Here is a 25864-nt window from a genome sequence, read left to right as displayed (position 1 = left end):
AGCTGGTTCAGGGACGACAAATAGCACCTCCACCAATCAGTTGTTCAGGGACGACAAACAGCACCTCCACCAATCAGCTGGTTCAGGGACGACAAACAGCACCTCCACCAATCAGTTGTTCAGGGATGACAAACAGCACCTCCACCGATCAGCTGTTCAGGGATGACAAACAGCAACTCCACCAATCAGTTGTTCAGGGACGACAAACATCACCTCCACCAATCAGCTGTTCAGGGATGACAAACAGCACCTCTACCAATCAGCTGTTCAGGGACGACAAACAGCACCTCCACCAATCAGCTGTTCAGGGACGACAAACAGCACCTCCACCAATCAGTTGTTCAGGGACGACAAACAGCACCTCCACCAATCAGCTGGTTCAGGGACGACAAAGAGCACCTCCACCAATCAGTTGTTCAGGGACAACAAACAGCTGTTCAGGGACGACAAACAGCACCTCCACCAATCAGCTGTTCAGGGACGACAAACAGCACCTCCACCAATCAGTTGTTCAGGGACAACAAACAGCTGTTCAGGGACGACAAACAGCACCTCCACCAATCAGCTGTTCAGGGACGACAAACAGCACCTCCACCAATCAGCTGTTCAGGGACGACAAACAGCACCTCCACCAATCAGTTGTTCAGGGACAACAAACAGCTGTTCAGGGACGACAAACAGCACCTCCACCAATCAGCTGTTCAGGGACGACAAAAAGCACCTCCACCAATCAGCTGTTCAGGGACGACAAACAGCACCTCCACCAATCAGCTGTTCAGGGACGACAAACAGCACCTCCACCAATCAGTTGTTCAGGGACGACAAACAGCACCTCCACCAATCAGCTGGTTCAGGGACGACAAACAGCACCTCCACCAATCAGTTGTTCAGGGACAACAAACAGCTGTTCAGGGACGACAAACAGCACCTCCACCAATCAGCTGTTCAGGGACGACAAACAGCACCTCCACCAATCAGCTGTTCAGGGACGACAAACAGCACCTCCACCAATCAGTTGTTCAGGGACAACAAACAGCTGTTCAGGGACGACAAACAGCACCTCCACCAATCAGCTGTTCAGGGACGACAAACAGCACCTCCACCAATCAGTTGTTCAGGGACGACAAACAGCACCTCCACCAATCAGCTGGTTCAGGGACGACAAACAGCACCTCCACCAATCAGTTGTTCAGGGACAACAAACAGCTGTTCAGGGACGACAAACAGCACCTCCACCAATCAGCTGTTCAGGGACGACAAACAGCACCTCCACCAATCAGCTGTTCAGGGACGACAAACAGCACCTCCACCAATCAGTTGTTCAGGGACAACAAACAGCTGTTCAGGGACGACAAACAGCACCTCCACCAATCAGTTGTTCAGGGATGACAAACAGCACCTCCACCGATCAGCTGTTCAGGGATGACAAACAGCAACTCCACCAATCAGTTGTTCAGGGACGACAAACATCACCTCCACCAATCAGCTGTTCAGGGATGACAAACAGCACCTCTACCAATCAGCTGTTCAGGGACGACAAACAGCACCTCCACCAATCAGCTGTTCAGGGACGACAAACAGCACCTCCACCAATCAGTTGTTCAGGGACGACAAACAGCACCTCCACCAATCAGCTGGTTCAGGGACGACAAACAGCACCTCCACCAATCAGTTGTTCAGGGACAACAAACAGCTGTTCAGGGACGACAAACAGCACCTCCACCAATCAGCTGTTCAGGGACGACAAACAGCACCTCCACCAATCAGTTGTTCAGGGACAAAAAACAGCTGTTCAGGGACGACAAACAGCACCTCCACCAATCAGCTGTTCAGGGACGACAAACAGCACCTCCACCAATCAGCTGTTCAGGGACGACAAACAGCACCTCCACCAATCAGTTGTTCAGGGACAACAAACAGCTGTTCAGGGACGACAAACAGCACCTCCACCAATCAGCTGTTCAGGGACGACAAAAAGCACCTCCACCAATCAGCTGTTCAGGGACGACAAACAGCACCTCCACCAATCAGCTGTTCAGGGACGACAAACAGCACCTCCACCAATCAGTTGTTCAGGGACGACAAACAGCACCTCCACCAATCAGCTGGTTCAGGGACGACAAACAGCACCTCCACCAATCAGTTGTTCAGGGACAACAAACAGCTGTTCAGGGACGACAAACAGCACCTCCACCAATCAGCTGTTCAGGGACGACAAACAGCACCTCCACCAATCAGCTGTTCAGGGACGACAAACAGCACCTCCACCAATCAGTTGTTCAGGGACAACAAACAGCTGTTCAGGGACGACAAACAGCACCTCCACCAATCAGCTGTTCAGGGACGACAAACAGCACCTCCACCAATCAGTTGTTCAGGGACGACAAACAGCACCTCCACCAATCAGCTGGTTCAGGGACGACAAACAGCACCTCCACCAATCAGTTGTTCAGGGACAACAAACAGCTGTTCAGGGACGACAAACAGCACCTCCACCAATCAGCTGTTCAGGGACGACAAACAGCACCTCCACCAATCAGCTGTTCAGGGACGACAAACAGCACCTCCACCAATCAGTTGTTCAGGGACAACAAACAGCTGTTCAGGGACGACAAACAGCACCTCCACCAATCAGCTGTTCAGGGACGACAAACAGCACCTCCACCAATCAGCTGTTCAGGGACGGCAAACAGCACCTCCACCAATCAGTTGTTCAGGGACGACAAACAGCACCTCCACCAATCAGCTGGTTCAGGGACGACAAACAGCACCTCCACCAATCAGTTGTTCAGGGACAACAAACAGCTGTTCAGGGACGACAAACAGCACCTCCACCAATCAGCTGTTCAGGGACGACAAACAGCACCTCCACCAATCAGCTGTTCAGGGACGACAAACAGCACCTCCACCAATCAGTTGTTCAGGGACAACAAACAGCTGTTCAGGGACGACAAACAGCACCTCCACCAATCAGCTGTTCAGGGACGACAAACAGCACCTCCACCAATCAGTTGTTCAGGGACAACAAACAGCTGTTCAGGGACGACAAACAGCACCTCCACCAATCAGCTGTTCAAGGACGACAAACAGCACCTCCACCAATCAGCTGTTCAGGGACGACAAACAGCACCTCCACCAATCAGCTGTTCAGGGACGACAAACAGCACTTCTACCAATCAGCTGTTCAGGGACGACAAACAGCACCTCCACCAATCAGCTGTTCAGGGACGACAAACAGCACCTCCACCAATCAGCTGGTTCAGGGACGACAAACAGCACCTCCACCAATCAGTTGTTCAGGGACAACAAACAGCTGTTCAGGGACGACAAACAGCACCTCCACCAATCAGCTGTTCAGGGACGACAAACAGCACCTCCACCAATCAGCTGTTCAGGGACGACAAACAGCACCTCCACCAATCAGTTGTTCAGGGACAACAAACAGCTGTTCAGGGACGACAAACAGCACCTCCACCAATCAGCTGTTCAGGGACGACAAACAGCACCTCCACCAATCAGCTGTTCAGGGACGACAAATAGCACCTCCACCAATCAGTTGTTCAGGGACGACAAACAGCACCTCCACCAATCAGCTGGTTCAGGGACGACAAACAGCACCTCCACCAATCAGTTGTTCAGGGATGACAAACAGCACCTCCACCGATCAGCTGTTCAGGGATGACAAACAGCACCTCCACCAATCAGCTGTTCAGGGACGACAAACAGCACCTCCACCAATCAGCTGTTCAGGGACGACAAACAGCACCCTACTGATCAGCTGTTCAGGGAAGCCGCCAGCGCAGGAGACTATGCATTGGATAGAGCTGGAAGATGAAGGCTCCGTCCACCAATCAGCTGTTCAGGGATGACAAACAGCACCTCCACCAATCAGCTGGTTCAGGGACGACAAATAGCACCTCCACCAATCAGTTGTTCAGGGACGACAAACAGCACCTCCACCAATCAGCTGGTTCAGGGACGACAAACAGCACCTCCACCAATCAGTTGTTCAGGGATGACAAACAGCACCTCCACCGATCAGCTGTTCAGGGATGACAAACAGCACCTCCACCAATCAGCTGTTCAGGGACGACAAACAGCACCTCCACCAATCAGTTGTTCAGGGACAACAAACAGCTGTTCAGGGACGACAAACAGCACCTCCACCAATCAGCTGTTCAGGGACGACAAACAGCACCTCCACCAATCAGCTGTTCAGGGATGACAAACAGCACCTCCACCAATCAGTTGTTCAGGGACAACAAACAGCTGTTCAGGGACGACAAACAGCACCTCCACCAATCAGCTGTTCAGGGACGACAAACAGCACCTCCACCAATCAGTTGTTCAGGGACGACAAACAGCACCTCCACCAATCAGCTGGTTCAGGGACGACAAACAGCACTGCCACCAATCAGCTGTTCAGGGACGACAAACAGCACCTCCACCAATCAGTTGTTCAGGGACGACAAACAGCACCTCCACCAATCAGCTGGTTCAGGGACGACAAACAGCACCTCCACCAATCAGTTGTTCAGGGACAACAAACAGCTGTTCAGGGACGACAAACAGCACCTCCACCAATCAGTTGTTCAGGGACGACAAACAGCACCTCCACCAATCAGCTGTTCAGGGATGACAAACAGCACCTCCACCAATCAGTTGTTCAGGGACAACAAACAGCTGTTCAGGGACGACAAACAGCACCTCCACCAATCAGCTGTTCAGGGACGACAAACAGCACCTCCACCAATCAGCTGTTCAGGGACGACAAACAGCACCTCCACCAATCAGTTGTTCAGGGACAACAAACAGCTGTTCAGGGACGACAAACAGCACCTCCACCAATCAGCTGTTCAGGGACGACAAACAGCACCTCCACCAATCAGCTTTTCAGGGACGACAAACAGCACCTCCACCAATCAGCTGGTTCAGGGACGACAAATAGCACCTCCACCAATCAGTTGTTCAGGGACGACAAACAGCACCTCCACCAATCAGCTGGTTCAGGGACGACAAACAGCACCTCCACCAATCAGTTGTTCAGGGATGACAAACAGCACCTCCACCGATCAGCTGTTCAGGGATGACAAACAGCACCTCCACCAATCAGCTGTTCAGGGACGACAAACAGCACCTCCACCAATCAGCTGTTCAGGGACGACAAACAGCACCCTACTGATCAGCTGTTCAGGGAAGCCGCCAGCGCAGGAGACTATGCATTGGATAGAGCTGGAAGATGAAGGCTCCGTCCACCAATCAGCTGTTCAGGGATGACAAACAGCACCTCCACCAATCAGCTGGTTCAGGGACGACAAATAGCACCTCCACCAATCAGTTGTTCAGGGACGACAAACAGCACCTCCACCAATCAGCTGGTTCAGGGACGACAAACAGCACCTCCACCAATCAGTTGTTCAGGGATGACAAACAGCACCTCCACCGATCAGCTGTTCAGGGATGACAAACAGCACCTCCACCAATCAGCTGTTCAGGGACGACAAACAGCACCTCCACCAATCAGTTGTTCAGGGACAACAAACAGCTGTTCAGGGACGACAAACAGCACCTCCACCAATCAGCTGTTCAGGGACGACAAACAGCACCTCCACCAATCAGCTGTTCAGGGATGACAAACAGCACCTCCACCAATCAGTTGTTCAGGGACAACAAACAGCTGTTCAGGGACGACAAACAGCACCTCCACCAATCAGCTGTTCAGGGACGACAAACAGCACCTCCACCAATCAGTTGTTCAGGGACGACAAACAGCACCTCCACCAATCAGCTGGTTCAGGGACGACAAACAGCACCGCCACCAATCAGCTGTTCAGGGACGACAAACAGCACCTCCACCAATCAGTTGTTCAGGGACGACAAACAGCACCTCCACCAATCAGCTGGTTCAGGGACGACAAACAGCACCTCCACCAATCAGTTGTTCAGGGACAACAAACAGCTGTTCAGGGACGATAAACAGCACCTCCACCAATCAGTTGTTCAGGGACGACAAACAGCACCTCCACCAATCAGCTGTTCAGGGATGACAAACAGCACCTCCACCAATCAGTTGTTCAGGGACAACAAACAGCTGTTCAGGGACGACAAACAGCACCTCCACCAATCAGCTGTTCAGGGACGACAAACAGCACCTCCACCAATCAGCTGTTCAGGGACGACAAACAGCACCTCCACCAATCAGTTGTTCAGGGACAACAAACAGCTGTTCAGGGACGACAAACAGCACCTCCACCAATCAGCTGTTCAGGGACGACAAACAGCACCTCCACCAATCAGCTGTTCAGGGACAACAAACAGCTGTTCAGGGACGACAAACAGCACCTCAACCAATCAGCTGTTCGAGGACGACAAACAGCACCTCCACCAATCAGCTGTTCAGGGACGACAAACAGCACCTCCACCGATCCCGATCAGCTGTTCAGGGACGACAAACAGCACCTCCACCAATCAGCTGGTTCAGGGACGGCAAACAGCACCTCCACCAATCAGCTGTTCAGGGACGGCAAACAGCACCTCCACCAATCAGCTGTTCAGGGACGACAAACAGCACCTCCACCAATCAGCTGGTTCAGGGATGACAAACAGCACCTCCACCAATCAGCTGTTCAGGGACGACAAACAGCACCTCCACCAATCAGTTGTTCAGGGATGACAAACAGCACCTCCACCAATCAGCTGTTCAGGGATGACAAACAGCACCCTACTGATCAGCTGTTCAGGGATGACAAACAGCACCTCCACCAATCAGCTGTTCAGGGATGACAAACAGCACCTCCACCAATCAGTTGTTCAGGGACGACAAACAGCACCTCCACCAATCAGCTGTTCAGGGACGACAAACAGCACCTCCACCAATCAGCTTTTCAGGGACGACAAACAGCACCTCCACCAATCAGCTGGTTCAGGGACGACAAATAGCACCTCCACCAATCAGTTGTTCAGGGACGACAAACAGCACCTCCACCAATCAGCTGGTTCAGGGACGACAAACAGCACCTCCACCAATCAGTTGTTCAGGGATGACAAACAGCACCTCCACCGATCAGCTGTTCAGGGATGACAAACAGCACCTCCACCAATCAGCTGTTCAGGGACGACAAACAGCACCTCCACCAATCAGCTGTTCAGGGACGACAAACAGCACCCTACTGATCAGCTGTTCAGGGAAGCCGCCAGCGCAGGAGACTATGCATTGGATAGAGCTGGAAGATGAAGGCTCCGTCCACCAATCAGCTGTTCAGGGATGACAAACAGCACCTCCACCAATCAGCTGGTTCAGGGACGACAAATAGCACCTCCACCAATCAGTTGTTCAGGGACGACAAACAGCACCTCCACCAATCAGCTGGTTCAGGGACGACAAACAGCACCTCCACCAATCAGTTGTTCAGGGATGACAAACAGCACCTCCACCGATCAGCTGTTCAGGGATGACAAACAGCACCTCCACCAATCAGCTGTTCAGGGACGACAAACAGCACCTCCACCAATCAGTTGTTCAGGGACAACAAACAGCTGTTCAGGGACGACAAACAGCACCTCCACCAATCAGCTGTTCAGGGACGACAAACAGCACCTCCACCAATCAGCTGTTCAGGGATGACAAACAGCACCTCCACCAATCAGTTGTTCAGGGACAACAAACAGCTGTTCAGGGACGACAAACAGCACCTCCACCAATCAGCTGTTCAGGGACGACAAACAGCACCTCCACCAATCAGTTGTTCAGGGACGACAAACAGCACCTCCACCAATCAGCTGGTTCAGGGACGACAAACAGCACCGCCACCAATCAGCTGTTCAGGGACGACAAACAGCACCTCCACCAATCAGTTGTTCAGGGACGACAAACAGCACCTCCACCAATCAGCTGGTTCAGGGACGACAAACAGCACCTCCACCAATCAGTTGTTCAGGGACAACAAACAGCTGTTCAGGGACGATAAACAGCACCTCCACCAATCAGTTGTTCAGGGACGACAAACAGCACCTCCACCAATCAGCTGTTCAGGGATGACAAACAGCACCTCCACCAATCAGTTGTTCAGGGACAACAAACAGCTGTTCAGGGACGACAAACAGCACCTCCACCAATCAGCTGTTCAGGGACGACAAACAGCACCTCCACCAATCAGCTGTTCAGGGACGACAAACAGCACCTCCACCAATCAGTTGTTCAGGGACAACAAACAGCTGTTCAGGGACGACAAACAGCACCTCCACCAATCAGCTGTTCAGGGACGACAAACAGCACCTCCACCAATCAGCTGTTCAGGGACAACAAACAGCTGTTCAGGGACGACAAACAGCACCTCAACCAATCAGCTGTTCGAGGACGACAAACAGCACCTCCACCAATCAGCTGTTCAGGGACGACAAACAGCACCTCCACCGATCCCGATCAGCTGTTCAGGGACGACAAACAGCACCTCCACCAATCAGCTGGTTCAGGGACGGCAAACAGCACCTCCACCAATCAGCTGTTCAGGGACGGCAAACAGCACCTCCACCAATCAGCTGTTCAGGGACGACAAACAGCACCTCCACCAATCAGCTGGTTCAGGGATGACAAACAGCACCTCCACCAATCAGCTGTTCAGGGACGACAAACAGCACCTCCACCAATCAGTTGTTCAGGGATGACAAACAGCACCTCCACCAATCAGCTGTTCAGGGATGACAAACAGCACCCTACTGATCAGCTGTTCAGGGATGACAAACAGCACCTCCACCAATCAGCTGTTCAGGGATGACAAACAGCACCTCCACCAATCAGTTGTTCAGGGACGACAAACAGCACCTCCACCAATCAGCTGGTTCAGGGACGACAAACAGCACCTCCACCGATCAGCTGTTCAGGGACAACAAACAGCACCTCCACCGATCAGTTGTTCAGGGATGACAAACAGCACCTCCACCAATCAGCTGTTCAGGGACGGCAAACAGCACCTCCACCAATCAGCTGTTCAGGGACGACAAACAGCACCTCCACCAATCAGTTGTTCAGGGATGACAAACAGCACCTCCACCGATCAGCTGTTCAGGGACAACAAACAGCACCTCCACCAATCAGTTGTTCAGGGACGACAAACAGCACCTCCACCAATCAGCTGTTCAGGGATGACAAACAGCACCTCCACCAATCAGCTGTTCAGGGACGACAAACAGCACCTCCACCAATCAGCTGTTCAGGGACGACAAACAGCACCCTACTGATCAGCTGTTCAGGGAAGCCGCCAGCGCAGGAGACTATGCATTGGATAGAGCTGGAAGATGAAGGCTCCGTCCACCAATCAGCTGTTCAGGGATGACAAACAGCACCTCCACCAATCAGCTGGTTCAGGGACGACAAATAGCACCTCCACCAATCAGTTGTTCAGGGACGACAAACAGCACCTCCACCAATCAGCTGGTTCAGGGACGACAAACAGCACCTCCACCAATCAGTTGTTCAGGGATGACAAACAGCACCTCCACCGATCAGCTGTTCAGGGATGACAAACAGCACCTCCACCAATCAGCTGTTCAGGGACGACAAACAGCACCTCCACCAATCAGCTGTTCAGGGACGACAAACAGCACCTCCACCAATCAGCTGTTCAGGGATGACAAACAGCACCTCCACCAATCAGTTGTTCAGGGACAACAAACAGCTGTTCAGGGACGACAAACAGCACCTCCACCAATCAGCTGTTCAGGGACGACAAACAGCACCTCCACCAATCAGCTGTTCAGGGACGACAAACAGCACCTCCACCAATCAGTTGTTCAGGGACAACAAACAGCTGTTCAGGGACGACAAACAGCACCTCCACCAATCAGCTGTTCAGGGACGACAAACAGCACCTCCACCAATCAGCTGTTCAGGGACAACAAACAGCTGTTCAGGGACGACAAACAGCACCTCAACCAATCAGCTGTTCGAGGACGACAAACAGCACCTCCACCAATCAGCTGTTCAGGGACGACAAACAGCACCTCCACCGATCCCGATCAGCTGTTCAGGGACGACAAACAGCACCTCCACCAATCAGCTGGTTCAGGGACGGCAAACAGCACCTCCACCAATCAGCTGTTCAGGGACGGCAAACAGCACCTCCACCAATCAGCTGTTCAGGGACGACAAACAGCACCGCCACCAATCAGCTGTTCAGGGACGACAAACAGCACCTCCACCAATCAGTTGTTCAGGGACGACAAACAGCACCTCCACCAATCAGCTGGTTCAGGGACGACAAACAGCACCTCCACCAATCAGTTGTTCAGGGACAACAAACAGCTGTTCAGGGACGACAAACAGCACCTCCACCAATCAGTTGTTCAGGGACGACAAACAGCACCTCCACCAATCAGCTGTTCAGGGATGACAAACAGCACCTCCACCAATCAGTTGTTCAGGGACAACAAACAGCTGTTCAGGGACGACAAACAGCACCTCCACCAATCAGCTGTTCAGGGACGACAAACAGCACCTCCACCAATCAGCTGTTCAGGGACGACAAACAGCACCTCCACCAATCAGTTGTTCAGGGACAACAAACAGCTGTTCAGGGACGACAAACAGCACCTCCACCAATCAGCTGTTCAGGGACGACAAACAGCACCTCCACCAATCAGCTGTTCAGGGACAACAAACAGCTGTTCAGGGACGACAAACAGCACCTCAACCAATCAGCTGTTCGAGGACGACAAACAGCACCTCCACCAATCAGCTGTTCAGGGACGACAAACAGCACCTCCACCGATCCCGATCAGCTGTTCAGGGACGACAAACAGCACCTCCACCAATCAGCTGGTTCAGGGACGGCAAACAGCACCTCCACCAATCAGCTGTTCAGGGACGGCAAACAGCACCTCCACCAATCAGCTGTTCAGGGACGACAAACAGCACCTCCACCAATCAGCTGGTTCAGGGATGACAAACAGCACCTCCACCAATCAGCTGTTCAGGGACGACAAACAGCACCTCCACCAATCAGTTGTTCAGGGATGACAAACAGCACCTCCACCGATCAGCTGTTCAGGGACAACAAACAGCACCTCCACCAATCAGTTGTTCAGGGACGACAAACAGCACCTCCACCAATCAGCTGTTCAGGGATGACAAACAGCACCTCCACCAATCAGCTGTTCAGGGACGACAAACAGCACCTCCACCAATCAGCTGTTCAGGGACGACAAACAGCACCCTACTGATCAGCTGTTCAGGGAAGCCGCCAGCGCAGGAGACTATGCATTGGATAGAGCTGGAAGATGAAGGCTCCGTCCACCAATCAGCTGTTCAGGGATGACAAACAGCACCTCCACCAATCAGCTGGTTCAGGGACGACAAATAGCACCTCCACCAATCAGTTGTTCAGGGACGACAAACAGCACCTCCACCAATCAGCTGGTTCAGGGACGACAAACAGCACCTCCACCAATCAGTTGTTCAGGGATGACAAACAGCACCTCCACCGATCAGCTGTTCAGGGATGACAAACAGCACCTCCACCAATCAGCTGTTCAGGGACGACAAACAGCACCTCCACCAATCAGTTGTTCAGGGACAACAAACAGCTGTTCAGGGACGACAAACAGCACCTCCACCAATCAGCTGTTCAGGGACGACAAACAGCACCTCCACCAATCAGCTGTTCAGGGATGACAAACAGCACCTCCACCAATCAGTTGTTCAGGGACAACAAACAGCTGTTCAGGGACGACAAACAGCACCTCCACCAATCAGCTGTTCAGGGACGACAAACAGCACCTCCACCAATCAGTTGTTCAGGGACGACAAACAGCACCTCCACCAATCAGCTGGTTCAGGGACGACAAACAGCACCGCCACCAATCAGCTGTTCAGGGACGACAAACAGCACCTCCACCAATCAGTTGTTCAGGGACGACAAACAGCACCTCCACCAATCAGCTGGTTCAGGGACGACAAACAGCACCTCCACCAATCAGTTGTTCAGGGACAACAAACAGCTGTTCAGGGACGACAAACAGCACCTCCACCAATCAGTTGTTCAGGGACGACAAACAGCACCTCCACCAATCAGCTGTTCAGGGATGACAAACAGCACCTCCACCAATCAGTTGTTCAGGGACAACAAACAGCTGTTCAGGGACGACAAACAGCACCTCCACCAATCAGCTGTTCAGGGACGACAAACAGCACCTCCACCAATCAGCTGTTCAGGGACGACAAACAGCACCTCCACCAATCAGTTGTTCAGGGACAACAAACAGCTGTTCAGGGACGACAAACAGCACCTCCACCAATCAGCTGTTCAGGGACGACAAACAGCACCTCCACCAATCAGCTGTTCAGGGACAACAAACAGCTGTTCAGGGACGACAAACAGCACCTCAACCAATCAGCTGTTCGAGGACGACAAACAGCACCTCCACCAATCAGCTGTTCAGGGACGACAAACAGCACCTCCACCGATCCCGATCAGCTGTTCAGGGACGACAAACAGCACCTCCACCAATCAGCTGGTTCAGGGACGGCAAACAGCACCTCCACCAATCAGCTGGTTCAGGGACGACAAACAGCACCTCCACCGATCAGCTGTTCAGGGACAACAAACAGCACCTCCACCGATCAGTTGTTCAGGGACGACAAACAGCACCTCCACCAATCAGTTGTTCAGGGACGACAAACAGCACCTCCACCAATCAGCTGGTTCAGGGACGACAAACAGCACCGCCACCAATCAGCTGTTCAGGGACGACAAACAGCACCTCCACCAATCAGTTGTTCAGGGACGACAAACAGCACCTCCACCAATCAGCTGGTTCAGGGACGACAAACAGCACCTCCACCAATCAGTTGTTCAGGGACAACAAACAGCTGTTCAGGGACGACAAACAGCACCTCCACCAATCAGTTATTCAGGGACGACAAACAGCACCTCCACCAATCAGCTGTTCAGGGATGACAAACAGCACCTCCACCAATCAGTTGTTCAGGGACAACAAACAGCTGTTCAGGGACGACAAACAGCACCTCCACCAATCAGCTGTTCAGGGACGACAAACAGCACCTCCACCAATCAGCTGTTCAGGGACGACAAACAGCACCTCCACTAATCAGCTGTTCAGGGACGACAAACAACACCTCCACCAATCAGCTGTTCAGGGACGACAAACAGCACCTCCACCAATCAGTTGTTCAGGGACAACAAACAGCTGTTCAGGGACGACAAACAGCACCTCCACCAATCAGCTGTTCAGGGACGACAAACAGCACCTCCACCAATCAGCTGTTCAGGGACAACAAACAGCTGTTCAGGGACGACAAACAGCACCTCAACCAATCAGCTGTTCGAGGACGACAAACAGCACCTCCACCAATCAGCTGTTCAGGGACGACAAACAGCACCTCCACCGATCCCGATCAGCTGTTCAGGGACGACAAACAGCACCTCCACCAATCAGCTGGTTCAGGGACGGCAAACAGCACCTCCACCAATCAGCTGTTCAGGGACGGCAAACAGCACCTCCACCAATCAGCTGTTCAGGGACGACAAACAGCACCTCCACCAATCAGCTGGTTCAGGGATGACAAACAGCACCTCCACCAATCAGCTGTTCAGGGACGACAAACAGCACCTCCACCAATCAGTTGTTCAGGGATGACAAACAGCACCTCCACCAATCAGCTGTTCAGGGATGACAAACAGCACCCTACTGATCAGCTGTTCAGGGATGACAAACAGCACCTCCACCAATCAGTTGTTCAGGGACGACAAACAGCACCTCCACCAATCAGCTGGTTCAGGGACGACAAACAGCACCTCCACCGATCAGCTGTTCAGGGACAACAAACAGCACCTCCACCGATCAGTTGTTCAGGGACGACAAACAGCACCTCCACCAATCAGCTGTTCAGGGACGGCAAACAGCACCTCCACCAATCAGTTGTTCAGGGATGACAAACAGCACCTCCACCGATCAGCTGTTCAGGGACAACAAACAGCACCTCCACCAATCAGTTGTTCAGGGACGACAAACAGCACCTCCACCAATCAGCTGTTCAGGGATGACAAACAGCACCTCCACCAATCAGCTGTTCAGGGACGACAAACAGCACCTCCACCAATCAGCTGTTCAGGGACGACAAACAGCACCCTACTGATCAGCTGTTCAGGGAAGCCGCCAGCGCAGGAGACTATGCATTGGATAGAGCTGGAAGATGAAGGCTCCGTCCACTGTGTAGTTTCCGGCGTACTGCACTCACTTGAATGGGAGCGGAGCTGCTGTACCCCGATATGGCCACTACACAGTAGATGGAGCCTTCTGCCTCCTGCTCCATCCAATGTATAGTTTTTCATACCACAGAGGAACAGTATGAGATCACAGACATCTATGGGTAGCTCAGAATTTGTATGGGTCGTTAATATTTCCACGTTCATGAGCCCTAGGGCCTAAAAAGTCAATTCAATTCTGAGACCTTACAACACTGTTGAGTCAAGCGATATCCCTTACCCTGTGTACGCTCGGCCTGTGATGATACACTTGCTGTATATGGTGATGAGACTGGCTGTTGCCGACCTCTCGGCTTATGTTACCAGCGGGATGCTTTACAGGCCGAGATACTGTTAAATGGACTCGTTCTCCGCTGCCCTGTTGTAAAGCACAAGAAGGCAAGATGAACCTACACACATCAATATCAATATCTCAATGCAGCTTTGGTAAGAAGCATTCTTGTCTTGATGCTTAAGAGCCTGAGGACAGAATATCTGCAATCTATAGGAAAGATCATAGGATGCTATGCTCAGTATATGATACGGCTTCCAGGTGCCAACTGATCAAATATTCTGGATTATTAGACGGCACCGTGCACTATGGCGTGTATTTTACTGGGGCGCTGTGAACAATACTTTCGCTCTGTATAATGCGAATAATCAATTATTTGCAAATTGGAAAATGATGATTTTCTTAGGCCATGCTCACGCCGCGTGCTGCCAGATTAACAGATATCAATGGCACCTAACGGATCCCATTGACATACGTGAAAAAATAGCACTGCTTCCATCAGAGCTAAAGGGATTGGTCACCCGATGAGGTCAGCGATTGGCTGCAGCGGTCATGTGTTGTCGACGTGACATCACCGCTGCAGCTGGGTAAATAGAGCCTGGCCACGAGAATCGGAGCGGTAGCGCGAGATCTGGCAAATACCGTCAGTACCAGTTCTCTATTGCAGGCTGATCCTTAAGGTTTTAGACTTCTGTCTTTCTATGCCACCATTCTAATTTTTGAAGCCAGAATTCTGTAGTCCAGGACATGATACCTTTCCCTCCAGATGTTGCATTATAAATACTTCTGTATATAAAATGTTCATTGGCTGAGGAGTCCAGGAAAAGATGACACCGTGCAAACAAGTACTCCAAAACGACTTTGTAAGAAGACTATTGAAAGGTGCCAGAAATGGGAAAGGAAACTTTTTTTTTTTTACTAACCCTTGTAAAATCATTCTGTCGTCTTTTTTGCTTTTACCAAATGTGCACACCTTGGGTTGACAGCGTCCTGGTGTGGGGGTGCTCCTCTGTAGCAGACCCTGGAAGACGTCTGAGGGTAACTGAATGCTGACAAATACAGGGAAATACTGGAAGAAAATCTGCTGCAGGCGGCAAGAGAATTGTGTCTCGGAAGAACGTTCATTGTCAAAACAAGGAACCCTCTTCCTTTACAAAAAAACAATGGCTGGTATTAAAGGGGTTTTCCGAGATTTTAATACTGATGACCTATCCTCAGGATAGATTATCAGTATCTGATCAGTGGGGGTCCGACACCCGGGATCCCTACCGATCAGCTGTTTGAGAAGGCAGCAGCGCTCACAGTAGTGCCAAGGCCTTCTCTCAGCTATCGCTTGGCCAGTGACGTTACATTCATTAGTCACGTGGCCCTAGGCGCAGCTCAGCCCAATTCAAGTGAATAAGGCTGAGCGTGATACCAAGCACAGGTGCTATTTAATGTATGGCGCTGGGCTTGGTAAGCTGCAAGAAGGCCGCGGTGCTACTACGAGGGCCGGTATATGCAAATGAGCCTCTAGGAGCAACAGGGGCGTTTCCGTTACACCTAGAGGCTCTGCTCTCTCTGCAACTACAGCGCCCTCTGCACTTTGATTGACAGGACCAGGCAGTGAAAACATCATCACACCTGGCCCTGTCAATCAAAGTGCAGAGGGAGTGACCGTTGTAGAGAGCAGAGCCTCTAGGTGTAATGGTAATGCCCCCGTTGCTCCTGGAGGCTCATTTGCATATAATAAAACATCATTTTTCTCAGCAATGCGGGCACATATGAACATGGGACCAACACGGATGCCTTCAGCTGCCAAGTGCACATGTAACAGGTCAGCCAATGTCATAGGTGCAAAACTGCTGACAGATGCCTTTTAGGCTCCATTCACACGTCCGTGGTGTGTTGCGGACCCACAACACACCCGCCCGGCACCCCTATAGAAATGTCTATTCTTGTCCGCAAGCTGCGGACAAGAATAGGACATGTTTTATCTTTTGCGTAGCTGCGGACCCGAAGATCGGGGCCGATCTCCGCAAATGCGGACAGCACACTGTGTGCTATCCGCATCCATTCCGTCCCCATAGAAAATGAATGGGTCCGCACCCGTTCCGCAAAATTGCGGAACGGATGCGGACCCATTTGCGGACGTGTGAATGGGGCCTTTAGGTGGATTTTTTCTTCTGCCTGCTTCATCCAAACATAGCATTCCCGACTTTACTGGTTCTTAAGCCATTTCAATAAAATTCTCTCCTTCCACTTTTTGCCATTAGTATAATGAGACATAACATTTGTCATTAGTATATTTGGTGAAGGACAGCTGTCCATATATGCAAGCTTATTTCAATCAACTAGTTATAAGTTGCTGAATATTTTCTCACAAAAGTATTAGCCTAGCCTCATGCAAACGGCGGGTCGGCAATCCACGGCCGCCGGCCGTGTGCACCACGCATCATGGATGCGGACCCACTTGAATGTGTCTGTAATTCCAGAGATGCGGAATGGAACACCAGAAGCACTACCGAGTGCTTCCGTGGTGTTTCTTTCTGTTGTTCCGCACTGCAAATAAATATATGACATGTCATATTTTTTTGCGGTGCGGACAGACCACGAACCCATTCAAGTTGAATGGGCCCGGCCCGCTGCACGGATGGTGCCCGTGCATTTGGGACAGCAATTGCGGCCCCCAATGCACGTAACGGCCGCACAACGGCCGTGTGCATGAGGCCTTTGTGAAAGCATCCTGCAACCTGCTCTCTAATAGCGGTGTAGTAAAGGCTGACCATAGTGCGGCACTTTCACGATAACAGGCCTCTGTAAAGATGTCTCGATAAGACGTAATAATGTGTCCTGGCACACTTACTCAATCTTGGCATGCTTAAAAAAAAAAATATGTCACATCTCCAGTTAGCCAGATTTCATGATTTAATGAGACCATCTGTGAACAATCTGCGACTTCTTCTCAGTTCATGCCAGGTCTAAAAGAGTGGGCGCGACGTGGGCAGGGAAGGGGGGTGGACCGACAGGCCCGTCTCATTCATCATTTTCTACCCCTGGTTTAGGCGTAAAAAATGGTCTAAATGTAAGACAGCAAGGAAACTGTCTTACATTTAGAAGCATTATCACAGCTAAGACAATAACCTGCCAGAAGGTGTGTAGACTTACAAATATTCACAGATGACCACCATTAAAACATAGCCTTTATTCTACATCAAATTAAAATAACCCCCAATCCACAAGAAAAAAAGGGTGAATCCGCAGCATTTTGGTGTCCGCCTTCAGAGCCTAATGGAGACTGATCGGAGGCAAACTGATGTATTCTGAGCGGATCCTTTTCCATTCAGAATGCATTAGGGCAAAACTGATCCGTTTTGGACCGCTTCTGAGAGCCCATGATGGATCTCAGAAATGGAAAGCAAAAACGGATTGGCTCTGGATGCGTTCAGTAAAACTCGCACCATTTTGCAAGCAAGTTCAGTTAGTTTTGTCTGCGATTGCGTTAAGTTGTTCAGTTTTTTCCGCGCAGGTGCAATGCATTTTGATGCGTTTTTCACGCGCGTGATAAAAAACTGAAGGTTTACAAACAACATCTCTTAGGCCTTGTTCCGGATGCGTCGCGTGTGCATCGCGGGAAACCCGCGCGAGTGCGCACGCAATTTCAGTCAGTTTTGACTGCTATTGCGTTGTTCAGTTTTTATTGTGCGGGTGCAATGCGTTTTGCCTCACAGAAGTTCGGGTTCGGGTTAGGTGTTGTGTAGATTTTATTATTCTCCCTTATAACGTGGTTATAAGGGAAAATAATATCATTCTTAATACAGAATGATTAGTACAATAGGGCTGGAGGGGTTAAAAAATAAAAAATTTATTAACTCACCTCACCCTCTTGTTCGCGCAGCCGGCATCGTCTTCTTTCTTCTTCTTCTTTAAAGACCTGCAAAAGAACCTTTGATGACGTAATTGCGCTCACCATGTGGTGAGCGCGGTGACATCAGCGCAGGTCCTGCTGAATGAAGATAGAAGATCATTCTATCTTCATTCAGCAGGACCTGCGCTGACGTGGTGAGTGCAATTACGTCATCAAAGGTCCTTTTGCAGGTCATGAAAGAAGAAGAAAGAACGAGAGGATGAGGTGAGTTAATTAATTTTTTCTTTTTTAACCCCTCAAGCCACATTTTACTAAGCATTCTGTATTCAGAATGCTATTATTTTCCCTTATAACAATGTTATAAGGGAAAATAATAAAATCTACAGAACACCTAACCTAAACCCGAACTTCAGTGAAGAAGTCCGGGTTTGGGTCTGAGTACCACAGTCAGTTTTTTATCACGCGCCTGCAAAACACATTGCACTCGCGCGGAAAAAACTGAACATCGGAAGGCAATCGCAGTCAAATCTGACTGCAATTGCGCGCCTACTTGCGCGGGTTTCCCGCAATACACACGCGACGCATTCGGAGCAAATCCGGGACACCCTTGTAAAAGAGGCCTTAGGATACTTTCACACTTGCGGCAGAGGATTCCGGCAGGCAGTTCCGTCAAAACGTATGCAAAGTAATGGCATTTGTCAGACGGATCAGGATCCTGATCTGTATGACAAATGCATTGAAATGCCGGATTCGTCTCTCCGGTGTCATCCAGAAAAATGGATTCGGCATTTATTTTTTTCACATTTTTTGCGGTCTGAGCATGCTGCGGTATTATCTCTGTCCTGAAAACTCAAAAAGACTGAACTGAAGACATCCTGATGCATCCTGAACGGATTGCTCTCCATTCAGAATGCACGGGGATAAAACTGATCAGTTCTTTTCCGGTATTGAGCCCCTAGGACGGAACTCAGTGCCGGAAAAGAATAACGCTAGTGTGAAAGTACCCTTAGCAGCCATCAGTGAAAAGCGCATCGCATCCGCACTTGCTTGTGTATGCAATGCGTTTTTCACTAAAGCCCCATTCACTTCTATGGATCCAGGGCTGCGTAAAAAACGCAGACTATAGAACATGCTGCGTTTTTAATGCAACGCAGAACTGATGCGTGAAAAAAAACGCTCATGTACACAGACCCATTGAAATGAATAGGTCAGGATTCGTGGCGGAGGCTATGCATTCACGTCATGCATTGCACCCGCGCGGAAAACTCGCTCGTGTGAAAGGGGCCTTAGGGATAGAGGCCCACAAAACAATCAGTCTATTCTCATTTACTATTGCCTGCCTATTAATTATTTTTGTTGCTACTTTATGGTAATATTCACCTTTTTTTCTTGTGGATAATATTGCAGGCTATAGCTACTGTACTAGAAAGGGGTCGTTGATCCAGGGAGTTATTCTGATTGCCTGATTGGAGTCGGGAAGGAATTTTTATTCCCCTAAAGCAGGGATGCTCAACCTGCGGCCCTCCAGCTGCTGCAAAACTACAACTCCCAGCATGCCCTAATAGCTGTAGGCTTTCCAGGCATGCCCTAAAGTGGAGAAAATTGGCTTCTACCTCACAGGGTTTTTTTTTTGCCTTCCTTTGGATCAACTTGTAGGATGACAGGCCGAACTGGATGGACAAATGTCTTTTTTCGGCCTTATGTACTATGTTACTACTATGTTACTATGATTGGGGGTTATTTTAATTTGATGTAGAATAAAGGCTATGTTTTAATGGTGGTCATCTGTGAATATTTACATTTAGAAGCGGCGATGTATGTGCCGAAGTTATATAGGGGCTAGTGCCTCTACATAACTTTGGCAGATCCACCGCCAGCTATAAGGGTTATTAAGACCGGCGTCTAAAACGCCAGTCTTGGTGAATGTGCCCCTTTATCTTTTAAAGGGACATCATTTGCTTCCTTACTTATGGCGAGTATCTGTTGGTAGTACATATATAATATTGGTGTATTATCTAAGTTATAAGAAATCTACCCCAGTTCCCCCAAATATGATAAATAACAGAACTCACCACTTAATCTACCACCGTTTCCAGCGCTGCAGCTCCGGTTACTGTTTACAGGCTGCAGCGGTGACGTAGCTGTATGTGGCACGTGACTGCTGCAGCCAATCACTCTGCAATCTCTTGCCGTAGATTGCTCAGGTGAATGATTAGCTGCAGTGGTCACTTGCCGTAGAAACTGGAAGTCAGGACGAGAGAGGCAGCACTGGAAACGGCTTTTAGTTTTTTTTATAAGAATAGAGCTCTGGGGGCGTTTTCATATAAGTCGGACCACCCCGTTAAGGTACAAACCCGTGCTTATTGGTAACATTTAAATGAATATTAAGCAAGGGTTAGCATACCGCTAGGCACTTTACGATCAGCGGTCAGACTATAGGGACAATTAGCACTCATAAGAACAAAAGGGCCTCTGTCACTTTTTCTTGTCAAGGCACAGGGCAGAACTGTGACTCCACTCTAAGCTGCAGTCCCTTCATAGTTCCTGGATGGCGCTGTGCAGGGAAAAATTCTGAGGTTTATCACTGTGCCCAGAGGAGACTTAGGGCTCGTTCACACAAATGTATTTTGCGTTCCGTATACAGGCCGTTTTCTGCATTCCGCATACGAAACCATTCATTTCAATGGGTCCGCAAAAAAAGCGGACAGCACTCTGTGTGCTGTCTGCATCCGTTGCCCCGCAAAAATTATGAGTCCTGTCCTATTCTTGTCCGTTTAATAGGCCTCCTGTTCCGTTACGCAAATTGTGGAAGGCACATGGGCACCATCCGTGTTTTGCCTCCAAACAAAATAATTTAAATACAAAGCCAGACCCCCTAAATAAACATAGACCCCCCAAACCAGACCCCCTAAATACATATTCAGGGCAGAACCATAAATGAATTCAGGGCCCAGTTGGCCTAAATACTGACCCAGAGCAGAAGCCATGAATAAATTCAGGCCCCAGACCCACTAGTAGCACACACCAGACCCCATACACTTACCCAGCAGCAACTCCTCTGCCATCCTGCTGCTCTCTCCTGCAGTTTCAATACCTTCGCAGGTCATGTGACTATCTAACGCTCCACAAAGCAGTTTTGTCAGGTTTTTTTTTTTTGCTGTGATTTGTCGCAAAATGTAAAACTGCAGCGTGTCTGGGGGCCAGGGATGATTGCACAAAGCAGCTGTCACAGTTTTTACCCCAATTTGCTGCAGTAACCACGAGGAAACTGCAGTTTGCTTAAGGCTACTTTCACACTCGCGTTTGGTGCGGATCCGTCATGGATCTGCACAGACGGATCCGCACCGATAATACAACCGCCTGCATCCGTCCAGAACGGATCCGTTTGTATTATCTGTCACATAGCCAAGACGGATCCGTCTTGAACACCATTGAAAGTCAATGGAGGACGGATCCGTTTTCTATTGTGCCAGATTGTGTCATAGAAAACGGATCCGTCCCCATTGACTTACATTGTGTCTCAGGACCTGTTTGCCTCCGCATCGTCAGGCGGACACCAAAACGCTGCAAGCTGAGTTTTGGTGTCCGCCTCCAGAGCGGAATGGAGGCGGAACGGAGGCAAACTGATGCATTCTGAGCGGATCCTTTTCCATTCAGAATGCATTGGGGCAAAACTGATCCATTTTGGAGCCTATGACGGATCTCACAAACGGAAAACAAAAACGCCAGTGTGAAAGTAGCCTAAAGTGTTTAGGCAGTTTGTGCTGCCATTCAAACTGCCCATGTTATAATCCGCCACGGAATATCACTTACCTATCTCTGCAAATTGCATTCACTAAAAATGCTTTTAGCACAACAGGATTAGCAATTCCAAACATATGTCTCACGATAATGTAAAGTACGGTACCTTTCTGCAGTGTGGCAGGGCAATGATCAAGAGATGGATAAAAAATTGGAAAAATTAAAAGCACTAAGCATGTAACTTCAGTTAAGAATTAGTGAACTGAGAAGGATGTGTTTGCTGTTTTCCTGCTACCTGGGCAACTGCCACCTATATGCATGTGTAAACAATGCCATATACCCTCCCTATAAGAATGTATACACCTATCTAGGGTAAGGCCGAGTTCACACGAACGTGTGTGACCCGTGCCTGTGAAGCGGCCCGCAAATAGCGGGTCGTAATGCTCGATCGCCGGCCGTAGGTCAGCCGCATCGGATCGCGGACCCATTCACTTTAATGGGTCCGCGATCCGGCCGTTCCGCTAAAAGATAGGACTTGTTCTATCTTTTAGCGGAACGGAAGTACGGGACGTAACCCCACGGAGGCACTCCGTAGTGCTTCCGAGGGGTCCCGTCCGGCCGTTCCGCGATTCCGAATTAGCGGACCCATTGAAGTGAATGGGTCCGCATCCGTGATGCGGAATTCACACGGAACTGTGGCCGTGTATTGCAGCCCGCGATTTGCGGGCCGCAATACGGCCACAGATCACACACGTTCGTGTGAACTTAGCCTAAGGCTAGCAATATGTCATGCTAGAGGCCCCTTTACACTGCCCGATGTTGAGACAAATGCTCGTTAGCGATAATCTGCCTGTGTAAAGGTTACGTCAATTACCTGATGAACAACCAAACGCTCATTCATCGGGTAATAGCATTGTTGGTGCAGTCACCTAAATCATTTGCCGGCGGCAGATTGTGCCGTCTAAACAGCGCTTTGCTGCTGGCAAACAATGTGTATGGGGACGAACAATGGCATTAGTGATCGCTCCTACCCATACTGTGGAGGAGATTGCTGCATGTACATGCTGCGTTCACCTCTACTGATGACCAGGTAATTTTTCGGAAGGAACGATTCCTTCTTGACAATTGCTTGCTACATGGAGCCATGTAAAGGGGTCTTTAGGAGACAAGAACTAACCTTAGAAGAATTAATTTAATTGATTTTGATTACCAGGGGTGTACCTACAGGGAGTGCACAAGTCATGGTTACATGCGGGTACTGAAACCAGATGAAAAGTTCTGCCCCATATGACGAGACCAATCCTATAAATGGCACATGTAGGTGGAGGGCCCTGTTACTGATTCTGCACTGGGGCACAGGAGCTTCAAATCGCCATCTGCCAACCAGTATCATTCCATTTTCTTACAGCTAACAGTACGCAACACATGGTAAGTGAATGGAGGTGGTACTTCTTGAAGGTGTTACTGTTTTGGATACCTGAATAATCTGAGCGGCTAGCTCTGGGGTGCCATGCTTTAGGTCAAGTCCATTGATTGCCAGGACGCGGTCATTGCTGTGAAGTCTCCCATCCTGAGCTGCCAGTCCTCCTTCTAGGAGATCCAGAATAAAGACTCCAGATTCATCAGTCCTGCGGACAAGTTTGATGCCCAGCTGCTCATTGGTCCCCCTTTTATTCAGAGTGACGTGGAAGCTTTCTTCTCTCTGCAAGTTGCAATCCATATGAGCCTGTGTTCTGCTTCCAAAGCGCCTCTCTCGGAGCACGGTGAGATGGAGTACAGTACATGGCTGGGACAAGACCACCCTGGCATAGTTATGTGATACATTGCTAATGTCAAAATTATTCACCTGTAAAAAAAAAATAAGCACATATCAATGTAGATCCAATATTTTAAAGACAATATCCTCCTTTATGTTTTATTTTAAATTCATTTTTTAATGCAACTAAGATTAAGCAGTTTATCTTACGAATTTACTATCTTTTTGAAAACCCCTCCAGGAGTCATACTCTTTTTTTAATCTGCTTTCTATTTCTTGCTAGCAAGAAGTAGGACACGGAGGAGATTATGTGTATTGTAAGGGTATTTTTAAGTACTAATTGATTCTGTCCCCTTCCTCTTTTATAATATGTTTAATACTCTGTGTAATGTAGTGGATTAGAGATAGTACCCATCCCCCATTGTGCTAATAAGAACACATCTCAGAAACATGCGTGCTACACACTGGAGGACGGGCTGATGTGAATAACTGTAGTCTGCACTAATTTACTGCACACTTAGTAAATATATTTATTCACTTAACCTGCATAAGTTTATTCATTCTCAAATCTTTTGAATTCACGTTACGTTACAGTATGACTGCAGGATAAGACTACACAAGGTTTGTTTGTAGTGTTACCATGGAGACATCTAGGTTTGCAGAGGAGCTGTAAACACAGAAGAATGCAGAGATTTTTCATTTTAAATTCTGCATGGAATTGACAGAAACAATGCTCTTGTAGGCTTCACTGGAGGCCTATTCTAGAGCTATTCTCCCACAGAAGCGGTGTCTAGGTGGAAAATATCCCCATAATATTGAGCTACTATTGAGCGACTGTCGGTGCCTTCCGAAACAGCTGATTAGATACTGATGACCTATTGAGGATCAGTTAAAAAGTCTCAGAAAACCCCTTTAAAGGATTTAAAGGGTGTGTCAAGACTAGAAAACTTTTTTCCTCCCATAAACCGCCACTTTTCTTTATGGGTAGCGTCTACAATCGCAGCCAAATAAATAGAGCCCAATTGCAATACCTAACACAGTCCATGTACAAGAGTAGTGGTGGTTCTGGGAAAAAACAGACCCCTTTTGCCAATCCTGGTCAATCCCTTTAATAAGAATGGATTTCTAAGAAGCTAAGCGTCACCTCTTCCAAGCAATTAAATTTCCATTTTCCCTTTTTTAAGATTTTGGAAAGATTTTGGACAACGCAGCAGCCTTAGGAAATGTCAATTAGTTAAAGCCCAGACATCAGCAGTCTCCATCAACAATAGAATAAAGAGCAGTTAATACCGTCCACAGTACTTTACTTACACAGTGTGTTGTGTTTTCGTGTTCACTTACTTGAAGTATTTGGTCACCCGCCAGCAGTCTCCCATCCCTGGCAATGATGCCATCCCGATATATTTCCTGTATGACAATGTTTATTAAAGGGGTCTCATTACCGCCGACGATGCTGATCCCCAGTTCGATGTATGGGTTGGATCGGTGTATTTCAATGGTAGTAATTTCTCCTTCGGGTAAGCTAGCTGGGGGATGCATAGCTGTCCAGTACAAACAAAAACACAACAATATCAATAGGATGCTTATAGTTCAGTGCTGAGCGATCAATACACTGCGGAGATCAATAGTACTCTACATTCTGCAAGCCAACTGCATTATGGATTACAAACAAGTCGGGAGACATTTCTATAGTTCATGTGTTGGGATTAACATTTTGTAAGCCCAAATTTAATGAAATCATCTAAATGATTAATATTAATTAATAAATGTAAATAATATATATTTCCCTGTCTATCCTAAATTACAATAAAAGAGTAAGAAAACATTTAGATGCCTCCCCAAAAAAGTGTATGTATGTATGTATATATATATATATATATATATATATATATATATACAGTACAAACCAAAAGTTTGGACACACCTTCTCATTCAAAGAGTTTTCTTTATTTTCATGACTATGAAGG

The 25864-nt window shown here is 49.1% G+C and overlaps 1 protein-coding gene across 1 annotated transcript in view; it reads right to left on the bottom strand.

The window, feature by feature from the left end:
• Positions 1-25864, bottom strand: part of LNX2 (ligand of numb-protein X 2) — a 179926-nt gene that overhangs the window by 21885 nt on the left and 132177 nt on the right. The window contains 3 exon segments of the mRNA XM_040426175.1: positions 14503-14640; positions 23619-23987; positions 25239-25438. Coding sequence (XP_040282109.1) covers positions 14503-14640; positions 23619-23987; positions 25239-25438 — 707 coding nt within the window.

The sequence above is a fragment of the Bufo bufo genome, chromosome 3 (assembly GCF_905171765.1).
Source record: "Bufo bufo chromosome 3, aBufBuf1.1, whole genome shotgun sequence".
Lineage (NCBI taxonomy): Eukaryota > Metazoa > Chordata > Amphibia > Anura > Bufonidae > Bufo > Bufo bufo.
Note: the sequence above shows the minus strand (reverse complement) of the source record. Positions and strands in the feature narration are given on the sequence as shown.